This window comes from Chaetodon trifascialis, chromosome 20 (assembly GCF_039877785.1).
Source record: "Chaetodon trifascialis isolate fChaTrf1 chromosome 20, fChaTrf1.hap1, whole genome shotgun sequence".
NCBI lineage: Eukaryota > Metazoa > Chordata > Actinopteri > Chaetodontiformes > Chaetodontidae > Chaetodon > Chaetodon trifascialis.
This window is the reverse complement of record NC_092075.1, coordinates 4,919,879-4,937,715: the sequence shown is the minus strand read 5'-3', so window position 1 is coordinate 4,937,715 and position 17,837 is coordinate 4,919,879. Positions and strand designations below refer to the sequence as shown.

General features: G+C 43.0%; 1 protein-coding gene across 3 annotated transcripts in view; it reads left to right on the top strand.

Moving 5' to 3' along the window:
- LOC139348509 (disabled homolog 2-interacting protein-like) overlaps positions 1–17,837 on the top strand; it is a 145,878-nt gene that overhangs the window by 17,720 nt on the left and 110,321 nt on the right. For 2 of the 3 annotated variants that reach the window (XM_070988692.1, XM_070988691.1), the window contains exon 1: positions 7,080–7,353. In XM_070988692.1, coding sequence (XP_070844793.1) covers positions 7,314–7,353 — 40 coding nt within the window. In that variant the 5' untranslated portion in view covers positions 7,080–7,313. Of the gene's footprint in view, positions 1–1,514; positions 1,621–7,079; positions 7,354–17,837 lie in introns of those variants that run through there. The other variant, XM_070988689.1, reaches the window with a different exon arrangement.

Genomic DNA, 17,837 nt, shown 5'->3' with positions numbered 1-17,837 from the left:
CAAATAGAGCCAAAAAGGAGGAATTCAGAGAGTGAATGCAAAACTGTGAGACGGAATGACGACCTCAACAGCAAACAAGGTGTGTTTCTGACGCTGCAAAATGAAAGTCAAAAAACTGAAAGAAAGGTAGTTTCTAGAGTTTGCGCTTCTCTCGTTTTGACCTTCATGATGCGAAGCCTTCCTCTGTTCCTCAGGCCCGTGCAGCACGCTGTAAAAACAAGCCATCAAATTCAGCTCATTACTCTCATCTGCATTTCTAACTCTCCACATGACTGCCAGCAGAAGGGGCTCGTGATTAAAGACAATACGTTTTTTTATGCTGGTGATTCCCGTGGAATTGAGGGTACTTGAAGGGGCCGTACGAGTGTTTAAATTTAGCCTCAATTCAAGTGGGTTTTGCCATTTGTTTCACCGCTCCTTCTCAATCAAATCAGTGCTTATTTCCATGGCGAAGGCGATTACCCTGATTGAATTAGCAGAGACTGAGATATTTGTAATATTTTCTTCTGTTAACCGTTTCACAGAAAAATTGGAGTCATGCATCAAAACAGCTGCAGTTTAACGTTTAAAACTGTAGTGTTTTATTTTGTGTCCTCTCTGTTAACGTTTCAGGCATGCAGGTGACGCTCACCCATCAAACACACTGTCACTTAGTCACAAGTGAATAATTGGATGAGTGGGTGAATGAATGTATTATTAAATGGTTAAATACTGTAATAAAGCACCAGAACAGTTAAGAGCAGTGTTCCTGGAAGCCATATACCCTGACCCTGACTCTACTGTTTATATCTCCGTCTCATGGGACTCTAATTACAGCTCACATTGCTCAGTCACTGTGGCTCAGACCACTAGACGCTGTCTTTATGTCAGAGGGAGCTGTCCTTAAACTGAAGTCCCACGGGCCGAGTAAAGAGGTGACTCACAGAGACGATCAAGAGGCACAGAGAGATAAACGTGGAAGCAGAGGGTCAGAGAAAACGACACAGACAGGGTACCGCATTGAGTTGAGAGGTGTGAGGATGCTCGATAAGCCATTATCGCCCGTCTTAGAGGACACTGGGCCCTTTCCCTCTTTCCTTTCACTCACCAAGGCCATGCCTTCTCCTTTGTCCGTTTAATCTTTCGGAGCCAAGCATTTGGTATGCGAGCTATAGGAAGATATGGGCTGACACAGACTGATGCGCTGCTAATGCCTGTTCTGTTTTATCCAACGACTCGTCATTTATCAGAAGCTCTGCAGCTATTGTGTGCCATTGGCCCAACACGGCATTAAACATGGTGATCAGAATAAGCACAACAACACAGATAAGGAGCCTGGGTGACTATTGTAGTTCCAGCAGACACCATTTTTCTTCTTGTTAGCTTTCATTCTCCCTCTGTGTGCTATCTGCTCTTTGTGCCTGCGTGTTATCTGCGACTTTTGTTGAATTTACTCAGCCTTTTATCTGCCTTGAAATACTTGCGCTGTGTCTCTGTCTCCGTCTCCCTCTCAGATCCGTCCCTTGTTTTTGCAGGAGAGGCGCTCCGCGTCATGCAGGGTCCATCTCCTGCGACGCACCATCAGCGTTCCAGTGGAAACACAGTTCCCAGAATTTCACAGCCAGCTGTCCACCGAGAGCGGTGAGTAGCCCGAGGACATACCTCTGCAGTGATCGGGACGCCTCACACACACGCGCACACACACACACCCACCCATCCACACACTGGGAATACTTTAATTGCTTTTTTGAAACCACTTAATTAAATTAGAATGATTAATAGCCTAGAAATCATATATTTAACACTTGTTCAACATGGTTATGGACATTTAAAAATATCATTTATATTCAGACTCGGGAGACTGAGGAGAAGTTGGTGCTTTTTTAGAGACGCTGGTGTGCAGATGCTTGTTTTAAACACAGGTCAAATGGGCTGTGTAACTCAAGAGAAGCACTTCTTCTTCTCTGCTTCTCAGTGACATAACCAGTCAAACACTTACACAGCGAGTGAGCCTGTCATTGCTCACACGCCTGGGTGAGCTTGTGAAATTGCTGATACTCTTCTACCTCATATCCACTAGATGGAGAGCTTGCTGCTTCTTAGCCCTGCACTGCACCTACAGTGCTTCATCCTAACCACTAAGACGGACTCTGAAAAACGTTTCGCTCTCTTTCAAACGGCAGGTTCCTTGATGCCCTTTACAACAACATAATCCCTGTGATATAGTAGCTTTACTTCCTAGATGTGCTGCTGTATGCACTTATGTCAATGGACAAGATGGAGCAGCTCGGGAAAGGCTGGTGAAGCCTGTGGATGTGTCTTTAAGGATGAATCCTTAGAACCAGTCAAAATGAGACTCTAGGTGGCACTGAGGTTTGACATTTAAGCATTTGTATCCCACAGTTACCGCTGCTGGGCTGTTAGCTGGCATGCAGCCTGATGTGACCCGCCGCTAAATCAGAGGGTGCAGCGGTTGTTTAGCTGAAGTGCTTTGTCATGATGTAATTACTTTATCTTGCAGCGTTGTACAGAATAATAAGTTTCATAAAATGTTGTAATTCCCTGAGGTGTCGTTGCCCTCTGTAACTCAGATTATTACTGGACGGTGTTATTGTGTAATTTCTTGCATCCTAATGTTGTGTGAGCGCTGTTTAACAAAGACATTTGCATGGCTCTTTGAGGGAATTTAATGAAGCTTTGTGCTGGGCTCAGAATCATGCTTTCTACAGACCCCTCTTCTTCTTCTTTTCTCTTTTCTACCCTTTGCCACTAGAGGGAGCCTTTTACTTCAGTGTCAGCAATAAACATCTAACTTTAGGGCACTTAAAAGCATTTGCAAATGTATCTCTTAATCACTTAGCTGACATGATTAAGCATACTCAGAAGAATATTCTTTCTTCAGGTAGTAGTTTCCTTGATTTGAAGCATCGAGTCATGCTATGTGATACAACTTTGTTTTGGACTCTTCTCTCTTTCCATCACACCCTGGATCTCCCAATTGAGGTCACATTCTTGCTGAGAGTACGATGAGGGCTTAGACGTTGAGACGAGCAGCAGCTTATGTCTCCTCAAAACTGTGGCTGCTGCTCAGCATTCTCTGCATAGCACATATTTGGCTTTAAAAATACAGACTTTTTTTTTTTTTTTTTTTGCTGTGATTCAGTGCTGAATCAGGAACACACACACACTCTATTAAAAAGCAGAGAGAGAGAGTTTTATGCATCCAGTTCTGTAATCCCTGTGATGACATGATGATGAGAAAAGAGCGTAAAATGCATCATTACAGTGCATCTGTGATTAGGTTGATTTTGTTTATCTGAGAAGAGACAGAGGCTGAAAGAGTAAACACAGTCTGCCAGATTGTTCACTAATTACAGGGTACCTTTGCAACACTGCCAGTGGCGTTCGAAACTTTCCCATGATGATGTAAGATCATTTCTGAATTGCTGATTCAGATTTCCATAGTCAGGCTAGACTTTTCTGCATGTTAGCTAGAATACATGAATATTTTACTGTGCTGGCTATTGTGTCAGCCATTTAGACATAATTTCAAGCTTTAAGCTGTTCTGTCACCTTTGAGGTATTTAGCCAAATTAATAGTTCACAAATTAGCACTCGCAAGGCACGAAACTAGACCTCAGATGATTTGAATTGAGACGTCACCAGCAATGAAAATTAACATTTACAGGTCAGAAGCAGCATTAAATGGCGACAGAAATGCCAGTGGACCAAAATAATCTGATACTTGTTAATAAGAGGACTGTGACTCAGACTTTAAATGAGTGTTTGAAATGTGTTTGTGAATCATCTCTTTTGATGAAAACGATCCAAAACACAGTTATCTTTAAGAGGCAGCATCTGATATGCAGTGGAAGTGTGGAAGTGAAATATCAGGCAGATATGTGCATTGTTGTTAGCATTAGTGCTGGGTGAGATATTGTTAGAGCTTCATTAAAACACACTTAGCGGGCTTGTCGACAAATTAATATTTCACATTAGGGCTGCGTGATGTGACGGTATACCGTATATGTTATCGTTTGTTTCATTGTGTCTCAAATCGCACTCTTTACGGCGATATTTTCTGCCATTCGGACTATGTTTTTTGTTCTTCTGCAGGCCACGCATTCATGCCAAGACAAAACCAGGAGCTTGTACCTAAAAGAGAGGCTTGTTCTGCTGCATGGACGTGGTTTGGATATGAAATGAATCACATCAGACATTACAGAGAGAGTCTATGGATGAGAGCAGCTTGCATTTGGTATTTTATATGCCGCTATTTATGTAGCCTGCATTTATGTTTGTTTGCTGCTGCAATTGAAACAGTTCTTCTTTTAAGGAGAACTTGCTTTTATATTTTTGACCATATTCACATTACAGGCCTGCATTTATTTTGCAGCTATAGCTGGAAGTGTTTTCTGTTTACCTTTTATACATTGACACTTTACATTTTCTTATGCGCTTGATTTAAAGTTTGCACAAAGGCTCAAAAGAAGAGGAGAAAAATAATCAGATATGAGTACATACATTTCACTTGTCAAGTGTATGGTTCAAAATGTAATAAGAAATATTCATGCGGTCGTTTTGTATAAGCTATTCATTGAATTTGCAGAAAATGTGCTGTATCGTCGTTTGCATCGTTATCTGGATGTGAAAAAATCTGCATCGGGATCGGAGATTTTGGGCGTGCTGCACAGCCCTGTGTCACAGGAACACAAAACAAGCGTTTGTCTCTTTGAATCGCATGTTGACAGAAGGGCTGTTGTCAGGTTTATCCCTGAAAACCACGTTCTAACCCCCTCTTCAGCGTCTAACCTTTAAAGTTCGTGCATGTGTGCAGTATGTGTGTGCGTGCACCTGTATGGTTTTCAAATCACGCTCTCCATCGCAGCATTACAAACACTCACACGTTCTATGTTTTACTAAATTATTCATCGGCGTGGGCCCCACCTGCGCTTGTCCTTGTGTAACACAGGCTCTAAATAAGCAGGGAGATGAATAAAAACTACTCTTAGATGAATAGGAATCCACAGCAAATCAGAGCGCGCTCTCATCTCGTCTCATCCTCCGACTGAATAGTGAGCGGCTGCCTCCTCTGTTCTTTTGAACTCGTCGAGGTTTTGGCACAAACATGCCAGAGATGGAGAGCGCTGCTACGCTCCCACCAGAACAACTATGCTTAATTTTACTGAGGTGAAAGTTTTCTCTTCCTGGATGCTGCTTTGGGAAAGTTCTCATCTTGGTGCTTTAAAGATGCCGGGGCATACGCTGCCCTATTTTCCAGCTTTTACTTTCTCTATAAATATTTTCACTGAAGCTGTAACACTTTCGATAGGATTAAATACAAATGGATAACTGACCAAAGGCTGAGGAATGATTTTTATGTGCCTCGTAGCCAAGGATTTTAAGTATCTTAACATTCCCTGTGATGTTTTTAATTTGACAAAACCCTCTCTCCCCTGAGTTTGTAATTATAATTAGCTCTCAGAATGGTATTTGTTTTCTTTGTGCCAGTCACTCCAATACATCCTGCCAGACTGGTTTGCCTTGTCAATGTCTTGTCTTATAGTTTCAATAAAGATACACTCCCAAATAAGGGATTATTTATCAAGAGCCTGGCATAGTCATCCCCACCAGGCGTAAGCCTTAAGGAGAGGATCATGTGTTTGGTCACATGTGTGCATGTATCCGTCTGTCTGCAGCTAATCTCTCACACCACCCGACCAATCATCTTACATTTGTTATGTACATTTCTGACTATATGCTTGAGGACCTTGCATGGTTGTGGTGATTCACCTCTTTATTAACTGCTCTGACCACCACCATTGACAAAAGACATTTCCAGTAGTCACCTAGACTAAAAACTAGCTCACTTCGTCTGCAGGCAACACTTTTGCCTTTGTCGTGGCAAATAAATAGAAATGTTTAAATTTGAAAGGTTTGGCCTCATCTTCATATTTGTTGTTTCCTTATTAAGTTCATACAGTTTGGCAAATCCAGGACGCTCGGTTGCACTACCATTACGCTATTCTATGCATCTCAGAAAACTGAGACTATCCATAAAAGCTTTTCCTACATCTACGTAAGACAACTTACACAATGCAACGCTACACAAAAAAACCTTCGTTCAAAACACTCGTTGCAGCTGGCAGTTGTGGTGGCATTGCAGTAGGTGCTTCACAATCTGTCGCCTCACATGTTTCACCTTCCCGTCTCGGCCAGACTCACCTGGCAGAGATCTGCATTCTATTGAGCGCATTGTTGTAGCTGAGATTAAAATGTTTTCAAGGTAAAGGTCGCCTCGGCTCCACTCTGCCATGTTACACTGCTGAAAGGACAAGAGCGACAGGAGTGGCACGTGAGCGAGTTGTGCAATTACTGAACGAGAAGCAGGTGAATATAAGCAAGGACGCAGTTATAAATAACGTCTTAAATGACTGTCTGTATGCAGCCGTTCTACCTACGGTTGCAGCCGAACTTCAATTTCCTCTGACAGAACTTTTAATTGTTGGTTTTATATTACTGTAGATTGAATACCTTCGGGTTTTGGGGGCACGTCGGACAAAACAGACAAGTTTGAGACATCACAAAGTGTGACGAGCGTGTTTTCACGCTATGTTTTACATTTCAGAGACTAAACTACTTTTAATGAAAATAATCGTTAGTGGCAGCCCTAATGTTCTCGCCGCACAAGCTGTTAATTCAGGTCGGCTTAAGCAGCATGTGCTGCTCTTTGTGCCAAATTGAAATGAGAGTAGAAACCTGGTCTAGTTTTTGAGTTCACCCATTGTTAACGCTCAGGCTTCACTGCTATAGAAGTTCCTTAATTCTTCTGGCAAGTTAATGTTTTCCAAACTGGTGTTACAAAACTCCTCTTTATGATGAGAAAAACATATGATGAGAGTGTGAAATTGATCAAAGTGGAAACATTCAGCACTGCCACAACCCTCTCCACCCATATCTCTCCCTCCACCACCACAATATGGAAAGTGCTCCTCTCTCTCTCTCTCTCTCTCTCTCTCCTCCTCTGTGCTCTGTTATGCTCTCTCTCTCTCTCTCTCTCTCTCTCTCTCTCTCTCTCTCTGCTCTCCAGAGACGGGCTCATTCAGACAGATGTAACACAGCGGTAGAAGCCTGAGCTGAGCTGGCAGGCTGCAGGGGCCAGACCAGCGCCAGCAGCTCCGACTGGAGAACAGCAGAGAGCAGACGGCAGCGGCAGCAGACATAAAACAGCACTTGTAGTAAGAGTTTCAGTAGTTGCAGTTCAGTTGCTGAGCCGACTTTGCCTCGGGATATGGGTGTGTTGATCTCGGCGCTCGTCACCCTGTGAATTTAACATGGACCCCGACAGCAGCACCCATCCAGAGGCACAGCATGGTGAGTGTGAGGTTTGAGGCGGCAGGGTGGGAGGAAAGGATGAGAAACGACGGGAGTGATACTGTGGAAAAAGTTGAAGAGCTCGTTGGTTACACGGTTTTCCCGTTAGCTTGCTACTATGACTAGGCTCTCCATTTGGCTCTTGAACTGTTGACTTGGGCCTCTGTGGTCACATGAATAGGACTTCAGTCTGCTCCTTTGGGCAGGGGGTTAAGGGCTGAGGGGTGTTACATGGCAATGTAATAAAATCAACAGCCTGCTAATCACATTTGGCTCTAATGACATTTTTGTGATTGCTTTAACAGGATTCTGTGTTTTTTTTGGGATTTGCCATAGCCATGAAAGTTCAAGATTATATGTTGAGTGATGTCTCTGCCCGGAACTGCCATGTCTCCTGTCCGTCTTCTGTCCTCCTGCTCTCGTCCTCTGAATGGAGAGATTAACTGACGGATAATTTGACGGTTACGTGAATCTGTGTATGTGTCTGCCGTGTGGCGGCTGCAGCATGTGGGTGTTTGTGTTAGAGACAGCGCGGCACGAAAGAATGAAAGTGGGAGAGTGAGAGAGAAGGGGAGACAGACAGAAAGAGAGTTATGTACACAAATAAATCCAGGGGGATCTGGACTGCACTGTAGGCAGCGAGAGTGCTCTCTCTTCTCTTCCCCCTCATTTTCCGCTGCCTCTTGTTCTCTGCACTGCTCCAAATGTTAGAGCCTAAACTAGATAGTTAAAAGGCAGAAAAAGTGGTGTGTTATTAACTGGGCCAGAAAAGACGATGTTTTGTCTTCATGGCCGATGGGAAGGACTCCGCTGTGCTGCTGATGAAGAATGTGGTTAACAGAATGAGTCAACAGAGAACATATTTCCAAGAGTTTCTCTTCGCCAGCGTCTAAGCCACATCGCTTTATGCGCTGGGCCGCCTGCCACGACAGAGACGGAGAGACAAAGAAAAGGGAAAGAAAGCTGCGCAGACAAACCTCACCACCTTCATCCATCTCTTGAGACGTGAAACTTCTGTTAACAATCTAACCCAAATATGTGAGAACGGCCGAGCTCCTTCTCACCTTCACAGCGCCGTTTCCCAGCGTTAAACGGCGGCTTTTGTGCACTGATCGACTGCTGTCTCCTCTCAGCCAGTCAGCCGGCCTCCCTCAGCGCACATACAAGAGGGAATATAAATAGAAAAGTGAGAGTAGAAAGGGCAATAATCTGATATCATCCGATTACATTCTCACCTCGGGCTTGCAAGCCTCAGGAAGCGTGAACTCTTCCTGAGGCTCGTAGGCATCAATTTACACTCGCTCTCGCACCAACGCATGCATGCGCACAGACATCACTGGAAGAGCAGATCCTCACTGTGAATTTTTATTTGCATGCTTTTTTTTTTTCATATATTACACATTGCTATGGGTATTTTACATAAAAGTAAATGCTGATCTGCTCTGGTCTGCATCTGGCTGACTATTATAGCACAGGCAGCTACTTCCTGTCTATATGGGCTGAAAGCAAATGATTGCTGATGCTTGACGTTCTTCCTACTATAGATAATAGTCCGAATGGTATTGCTGCCAGACAAGCTCATGTAAAAGATGTCACTGGAATAATTCAAACAATAGTCTCATATATGACCTCAATCTGCATCTTGAGCTGTATTACACACATCCAGAGCTGTAGTGCACATAACAGTTCTCTCAGGAATAAGATGGGAATCCCACGACAAGGGTTTCTCTTTAAAGGAGCCGCTCCTTTGTCAGGCCTCAAAATGAGCATATAAGAACACACAGATGAGAGGAAGTTCGAGGGAGGAAAGTAAAAAGGGAGAGCAGAGAAAAGTCCTTATCCGTGGCCTTCATTGACATGTAAATAGGTCTGCGTGTTTTTGTCCTGGTTGAGAAAGGTTGAATGGCTGCTCGTGTACCGGAGGAGAAAACACCAGCACCGTGTTTTTGTGTGTGTGTTTATACAGAACTTTTATTAGACAGGGAGCTTAAACCAGTTGAAATTGCTTCTCTGTTGCTGTAAGCTATTTTTGTGAAAAACAAGGGGCTTTTCTCTCATTTTCCATTTTGAGGTGAATTAGGGTTTCTGACTGCACTCCTAAAATTCCCAGATTTCATCCAGATGAAAGTGCGGTCTTGTGGGTGAAAGCGCCGCAGGGCTTTGTCTTGAAGAATGTTCAGCTTTTAATAACAGATTTATTCTTGCTTGTGTTGTCATGTGCTAAAATCTAAGCAGACATCGGGGTGGTGTGTAAATTTAGCAACTGGGCTGTCAGCTTATAAGTTTTAATTTAGTTTTAAGAGGAAGCACTATCTTGCACCGGGCCTCATGGTTCAGTCAAGCTCATTCTGGTGTGCAAGGGACTTTGTTAACTGTGTGAGGATGTGGCCTCGGCAGATGAGTATTGTTTAAAGGCTTTGGAGACAGATAAAAAACATGTTTACTCTGTCCTGTTCTGCAGCTGTAAGCATGTTTGGGCCTGTAGGTCTGTGTGGTGTGTGCATGTGTTTCCATACTTGCATGTTTTGTAAAAAAAAGTCTGGATTTAAACCACGGGTGGAAAGACATTTTGGCAAAGTAAGGCGATTCTAGCACGTCCCATTTCTTTTAATGGCTGTTTCAGGGTTTTGGGGACTTGGGTTTGAGGGCTGGCCACAAACTCCTGAGAAAAGTATCTGGCATTTAAACGTGCTAATGTTCGACTTTCTTTGCTAGCTGGTTACTAGCTTAGTTTATGTGTTCGTTGCTGTGTGGGTAGTGTGCTGTGTCCCCTTTCTCATCAACTGTAGTCATTAGACTCAGGGTTGATATTAAAAGTCACTGCTCTAAACCTGCAATAACGGAGGTTTTCACTTTCATATAGCTCTGAATTTGGTCTCTACCAACTCCTGAGGGAAATATCTGTCTCATTAGCAGTTAAATGCAACATGATGTTCATCAGATAGTCACTAACTTTTGTCTGTCTGCTCTTTGGTGCTGAGCAGGTAGTGTATTGTAGGTTTTTGTGGACGAAAACAACACTATGAGAGTGGTGACAATGAACCTAAACCGTGAAGTTGTCGGCCGGACAGCCTTTCACACGGTCACGTTGTTTTCACATTGTCACGTCATACACTGTTATCATAGAAATATTGAGCCGTACCATTTACATTTCAACAGCTGAAATCAAAAAGGGCTGTGGTGGAGGAAACATCCCATCTATAGTAACTCAGTCACAGAAGTTTTGCATAAACAATCATCATTCTGTTTCTTTATGATGCCCTCCTGGCCAGTGGCCGGTAAGAGCTAAGCTTATAAGTCAGATTGTCTATTGATTGTGTACTAATGTCAGTTTTGATTTCTGGATATTAATGCATCTGGAAATTTAAGTACACTGCCTCACTCTGTCGTCTGATCAGGGCAGATTTAAGTTAATGTTCCACCATCATTCTTTCCTAAAGGCTTCTGGCCCTACTGCTCTGGCATTATCAGCATTTAGAGTATATGAATGCGTGAAAAGGAAAAGGCATGCCGCTTGTCATCCTCGTGCAGAAGTCAAGGCGTGAGGCGCTGGATTAGTTCAGCTGGAAACAAAGATCAGGAATAATGTGATAATAACAGACTGCGTGTGAAGGCACAGACTCAACTAGATTAGCTCTGATGGACTTTTAATCTGAGGGTTAGGTGTTGTTTTAAGATGAACACCAAACATTACCTTTACATCTTTAAATCAACTGGTTTTCCACCTCTCATCAGTACTGAACTGCAAGCTTATTTGAGAATCACTCTTAAGACCTGATATCTTGCATCTAAATCCAGTTGCAACTGATTGCATTTCACACTTGGCTTTGAAACTCCCCTCAAATGCATCTCAAGTGGCTGCTTGTGGTGGGATTTTGGCTCCGTTCTTTTATTTTACTTTACTATCTGTGGGGAAAACTGTGAAACCATGTTTCTGAAGACAAAAAAAAACACAGATCCCACACACTCGCGCTCAGCCTTGCAGCCGCATGGGAGGATCGCGGTGGCTGTTTGCGTAATGATAGTACAGCAGCAAAAGGCTAAAAATGAGAAAGAACAAGCTGGAAGCAAAGGAGGCATGAAAATGCAGAAGGACACAGAGAGATGACCTCGGTGGTCTATGTTTGGTAGCTTTGTGGAGTTATATATATTTACTACAAACTCGACTAGGTGGTCCTTCAAGGAGGTCAAGGACGCATGTGTGTTGACACTACACCACATATTTGAGTAAATGCATCCGTGTGTACAAATGTAGCTGGAACAATCGGGTCTGTGTCTCCTACACCGTTGCCTTTTGGCTAAATTATGCTGAAAAACTAAGGAGGAGAACTTCAGTCAAGACCAAAACTTTTCTTTGGCACAGTTGCGTTTTTCTTCTCCAAAGCAAATCAAACCAATCCCAGATTACAAGTGGCTGCTTGGTTTGAGCTTGAAGTCATCTTGTTGTTCTTTGTAATTTACGATTGCGTGATTTGTGATGGAGACAGTCAGAGGACGACGCACCAAGACGTCTGTCTCCAGAGTAGCAATCTGCTGAGTGTGATGTTCTCTTTCTTTTGTCTCTTCTAGTGCATAATTTGCCTGTTTATGGTGCACAACAATCGACAAATGGATTCAAATTAGTTAGCCCCACCTCTTTTTATCTTGCTCTTCTTTAGACTGTTTTTATAAGGATGCTATTTAACTGTCAGTAATGTCAAACTGAAAGTCTGTCCCCAGACCTAAAAGCGATGCTTGTAATCTGAATAATTGCTTGTGTTTGACAAATTGGTGACTTCCATTATAACACAGACTTTAACTTGATAAACTAGTTACCGCTCCACTGAAAAAGCCCCACATACCTCAGAAGGAGAAACTAAATCTTGAGCAGGCTTCCTCCGATTCAAATGGAGGTAAAGATCCTAAAAATGCTCATGCGGTCAAAAAAGACCACTTCTGACTCCAGTGCTCTCACACATAGTTCCTGACCAAGTCTATTTTGGATTTACACAGTAGTAAAAACAAGTAATAAAAGTGATCTATCCGAGATGTTGTTTTCCTCAATCGGATCCACTTTGGCCATTTTTATGGTGAAAATGTCTTTTCACAAACTCAGAAATACAAGAAATCCTGCATTTTCTAACTGTGTGTCACGACAGAGAAAAATCCAACTGCATTTCTTGCAATGTAAGAAAACACAGCGAACCAAAAGCAGTGAGATCCACGCGGGAGATGGCACATGAAAAGTTCATCAAACACTCAAAACTAGTCTGGTGATGGCGGATATAAATAACACTGCAGGAGCAGAGCTTAGCAATAACCTCAGAGAGCTGACTTGCGGCCAGCAGCAACAGTGGCACGACTCCATTTGGCCCCATTTGTCAGAAAGCCTCCCTGATGAGAGACTGTCAGTCAACGGAGCGGTGCAGGGGCGGGACGGAGGGAGGGACAGGAAGCAGAAAAGCAGCGTATAGCAGAGTATATGAGACAATAGAGCGCGAAGGAAAACTGGGATGTGTGTACAAATGTAGATTGTGTCTTTGCTGTATGTTACGTAGATGTTAAGCGTGTCAATGCGGTTTGCGTGTGTGTGGGTGCTAGCCTGTGCATAAGCGTGATAGTGTGCGTGCACGGTGCGTTTCGCTGTTGAGGGGTGCGATGTGTGTCTAAGTTGAAGTGACTGCGAGGGGCAGAAACTGAGCCAAACACAGCCATGAGCTTGTTACACGCTCACAACAAATTTATGTTGGGAATGTGCTTTTCATGTCTCTGTAAGTCTTATGTAAATGTGCCGGTCCCACACTGAGCAGAGGGTGCCAGAGAGGGTGAGCGGTGGTGGAATGAGCTGAGGAGAGACGGCTGGAAAACATCGGCTATGTGAGAGGAGGGAGTCAGAAAGAGCATGAGCGTTAGCAGACTTTTCCTGGGAGATTCTAATCAAAGGAGGATGCTTAAATGTCGAGATAAACTGATCTTAATCAGTGGTTTGTTTAGCCTTCCTCATTGTTTATGTGATTTACCCAGTAACACATCCGCGATGATCTACCAGAGCATACATTTCAGTGCAAGCTCTGGTGGGAAAATGCTGGAATTTGAGCCTGAAACGAGAGCATTGAAGAAGCAGCAACATAAAGCATTTACAAGTTTGATTTGACGTCTTTGATATTCTGCTTTGTTCTTTTTTACCATCACAATTCAGTTAAATCAAGATCAGGAGGTCAACTGCCAAGAACTTCCCATCAAGTCACATAAGCTGATTTGTGTATTCATATACATTTCAGGACATGAGGTCTATAAAGTTCTGATGTGACAGCAGAATACATGATGCGACAATTCATCAAAAGAACTGAGAACTGAAGGCTGCTATTATATACTGTTTGTGTTTTTAGAAGTATTAAGATTAAGCTGCTCTGTTGGCATTTTTTCGATTAAATGCGCAGCTTTTAGACCCAATATGTACAGTATGTTACTTTAAGTTAGGTCAGAAACACGTCCATCAAAGACTTTACTTGCAGTATAACCTCCCAGTATAACCATAGAATACAGGATCAGATCTATGTAAAGTCAACAATAGTCCATATGGGCGAGGTTTTGGGTGGTGGGGGGAGTTCCTAAATCAATGCTGTGTTTATTACAAAGCACACAGAGCTCAGTACATTAAGTCTGCAAGAGCAGGTTTTGGGACTTTAGATGAAAACATCTGAGGAAGGAGGCGCAAATGATGTGTGATAAAAGACCAAGAGAAACGTGGCGGCTAAGCGGTGTGCACGTTAGACCGCCGGGCCCCAGGATGCCCCAGTTCCAGCCTTTTATAAGTCGAATTCCCTTTGGAATCCTTCCACAAAAAGCACTCACTGGCATGGCCGGCATGGCAGCAGCCTGACCCCACGTGCCGCACACAAGTGCCTTTGTCTCCAAAATGGCAGTTGTTGGCATTCCTGGCTGTCCCATGTCCAACTCTTCCTACTGCTGAAGTACACATTCCTTTATTGCTCCATTTTTACAGGCGAGGGGAAACAAGAGACGAATCAAAAGCTGACTTGATGTGGTTTGACTGTTTAATGTGTCGATGTTTCTCTGACTCAGCTTTTTGAGGAGCGCTGTGCCATTTTGTTATGCATTAAGTTGTGCCTCAGCACAGACATTTGGGATGTTTTTGCAGCACACAAGCACTCAACAGAGTGTGGAATGGCAGAGTTACTTCTGGAGGCAGATCCTTAGGACACTGTAGATTCACATTAGACAGACTGTTTGTTTCCTGTGTTTGCCATTGATGGCTCTCGTTACACTTTCCGTTCCTTTGCTCTCTGCTTGCCGCTGGTATACTGCTCTGTCTTTTCCTCATGTCTGCTGTACATCGCCAGGGTGTCCCGGGGTCTTAAAAAGTGTAAAAAGTAGATAAATCAATTTAGCGACAACTGAGGCCCTGAAGACGAATTAAAAAGTCCTAAATGCTTCTTTCTGAGGTATTCAGTTTCATAGTTTGTTTTCGGTGTACTGTATATTTGTCCAAAGAGATTGTATGCTAAAGTTTGCATGAATTTAATCATTGCACAGGCCCATAGTGGGATTCTGTGTGGCTTGACAACCTGTCACTGACCTGCTGACTAACTGCTGCTTGATAATGCCACCTAGCTAATGGAGAGATGCAAGTGGTTGGAGAACGAGAGTTTGAACCAGGTCTGATGTCTCTGGAAATAACCGTGACGTGTACTGCTCCGTGTGTCGAAAGGTGATAAATGCGGCCTTGATGGAGATCAACGCCGTCCAGTCCCACATGCTAAGTTCCAGCCACAAAGCCTCTGAGAAACGCAGACAGCAGGTCTGTGTTTTGCATTTCTGTGCTAAACTACAGCCCATACCCACCACGGCTGAGGCTGCTACAACAGCCACCACTTCATCATCCACTGCCGACCTCCGAGTGATGATGGGCACCGCTCCAACGCTGTGCGCAGAGGTTCTGCGGTGTCTCAACACAGCAGCAAAACACCAATCCCTCAGTGCTAATGACAGGATTTCAGATCTTTTTCAAGCGATGTTCCCAGATACAGAAATAGCCAAGACGTTCGCCTGTGGAAAAGATAAAACAGGGTGCATAGTCCATTTTGGTTTAGCCCCATGCTAACACAGAGTTCAAAGTTTATTGGTTAAATGCTGGTTACGCAAGTACAATTCTTGATCTCCTACTCTTTTATTTGTGCCATGATATACATATAAGACAGTAAAATAAAGAGTATAGATATAAAGTGTGTGTGTTATAGATTGTGTTTCTAGTTTGAGTTTCGATTGGGTTAGTCATTGCTTTGTTCCCACCCTGCCTGTCTGAATTACGTTACATTGATCCAGAGGTCCAAGAAGTTATAGCAGGTTAAGTTTGTTTAGTTATACGATCTTAAAACCAGTTAAATGGTTAAAACTCAAACTCTTAAAATGCCTTAAAAGGTGTAAGATTTAACTTCAGGATTCCCGCATATACCTTGATCTTGTGTTCTTCTCTATTTTTGCTGCACATAAGTGCTGTTTCTCAGGGCAGATCCGTTGGAAGGAATCAGCCCTTTGTTGTGGCTTTTACTCCCAAGAAGCCGACTGTTGCATGCTCATGCACACAAACCCAAGCGCAGACTAAACAAACACAAGGTTAGCACGGCCTTCACTCTGCACGTTCTCAATTTTTTACACTTTCTCGGACATAAAGACACTCAGGAAAATAAACAGAGTGACAGGGGTTGAGGGATTAGTGAGACGGAAAGGCGAACAAACAGGGAGGAAGATAAAAGGAGAGGCGTGTCAGAGCCGTCTATAGGAGTAGACTTCCCTGCTTCACTTTGTGTCTCTGTAACTCTATAGCCCACATACCAATCCTCACTCCTTAAGTCACTTCAGCCTTTCCGTTTCTGTCTTTCCCATTTTAAACCCTTGCTGCCACTTTTCTGTGTTTTTCCTGCTAATTGGCTGTTGAAGGTGGAATTAGGCTTAAACAAGCATTGTAGTCTTACCGGTTTAAGCTCAGTCGGCTCTGAAACCACCAGGCAACCACACGCTAATGTCAACAGTATGTGCTACTACTAATTACAGTGTGAGTAATGAATAATATGTAACTGTAAGGATAGGCCAGAACTTTAGGATCAGCAGTAACCATAATGAAGCAGAAGCACATGACAGCGTAGGCTTTAAGGTGTATTAAGCATTAAGAGATCCGAAACCTCAAAAGATAAGCTCAAGGTGCGATGTTAAATCAGCGTGAATAAGAGATTTAAAACTCAGTGCACATGTAGAGAAAACACCTGCGTGTTTATTCAAGTTTAAGTCTTTGTTAATGTTACAGGTTTTGTGGACTGGAATGAGGAAAGGTTCATATAATATTTCTGGCCTTAGAACACAGCATGACCGCAACTATTAACCGTATGCTCTTATTTTGAAAATTCTGGTGTACAGTATGGACAGTTAAGTTCTGTTTCCCATAATCACAATTTTATGAATAACTTTTCCAAAATGGATAATTAGTTTGAGCTTATGTTTACATTAATACTGCAATGAACGATGTCATGCAAAATAAGAAGAATACTTTGTTTTGTGCTTTGCACTTTTAACTGGAGTGTAAAGCAGAAGGAAGGCTGCGTTTTTCAGCGAAAAACATCAGAGGAACAAAGCCTCACTAATTGTCATAGAGTGTTTTGGAAATTTGGAAGTGATCAAGCCAGTCTTCAAAAAAAAAAAAAAGAGTAATCACATGCCAGAATGTGTCAAATAACTCTCATCATCAAGTTTTGGTACACAACAAAGACGAACTCACAACATGATGTTTAACTGGAGAGTTTTATAGTGGTGCTGGATGCCTCAGAGGCAAGAAACAGATGACGGTAATAGATCGACATATTTATCCAATCTGCAGCATTGTCGCGGACTGCCTCTGCACCACAACAATTTGTATCATTTCACATTGACTGGATGTGTGTGGAAACAGGTCTGGTTCCATTTTGGTTTTGGAAGCCAGGACTTACTAAATGTGGAGTGGAGGAAACATGGAGCTGTCTGTCATCAGTTTGCACTAACCTGCTGGCTTTCTTAATGCTGCGTTGCTGTAATTGTAATTAGTTTAACTACAGACGTAACAGATGTTAAATAAAGGAAATGTCTTGTCACCACCGTATCTGTCAGATCAGTCAGTGGAAGTCTGTTTGCCTTAAAGGCCGACGAACTCATTAAAGAACTGAATGGTCTTTTAATTTGGTCTATGTTAAGTAAATGTAAATACACAAACCACTCACATGGTTTCCTTTCCCAGATTTCGTCTTTGCGTCTTGTGCATCCTGGTTTGGTAGATTGTTGCCTAAAGCGCTCATGTTACACTTTTAGTCACAGTGGCAGCTCGAGGGATGCTGATCTGTCAGTCGGTCGCCCCTCTTTGGTCCAGACTGAAATATCTCAACAACTGTTGGATGGATCACCCTGACATCTGGTACAAACATCCATGGCACCCAAACAATGAATCCTAATGACTTTTT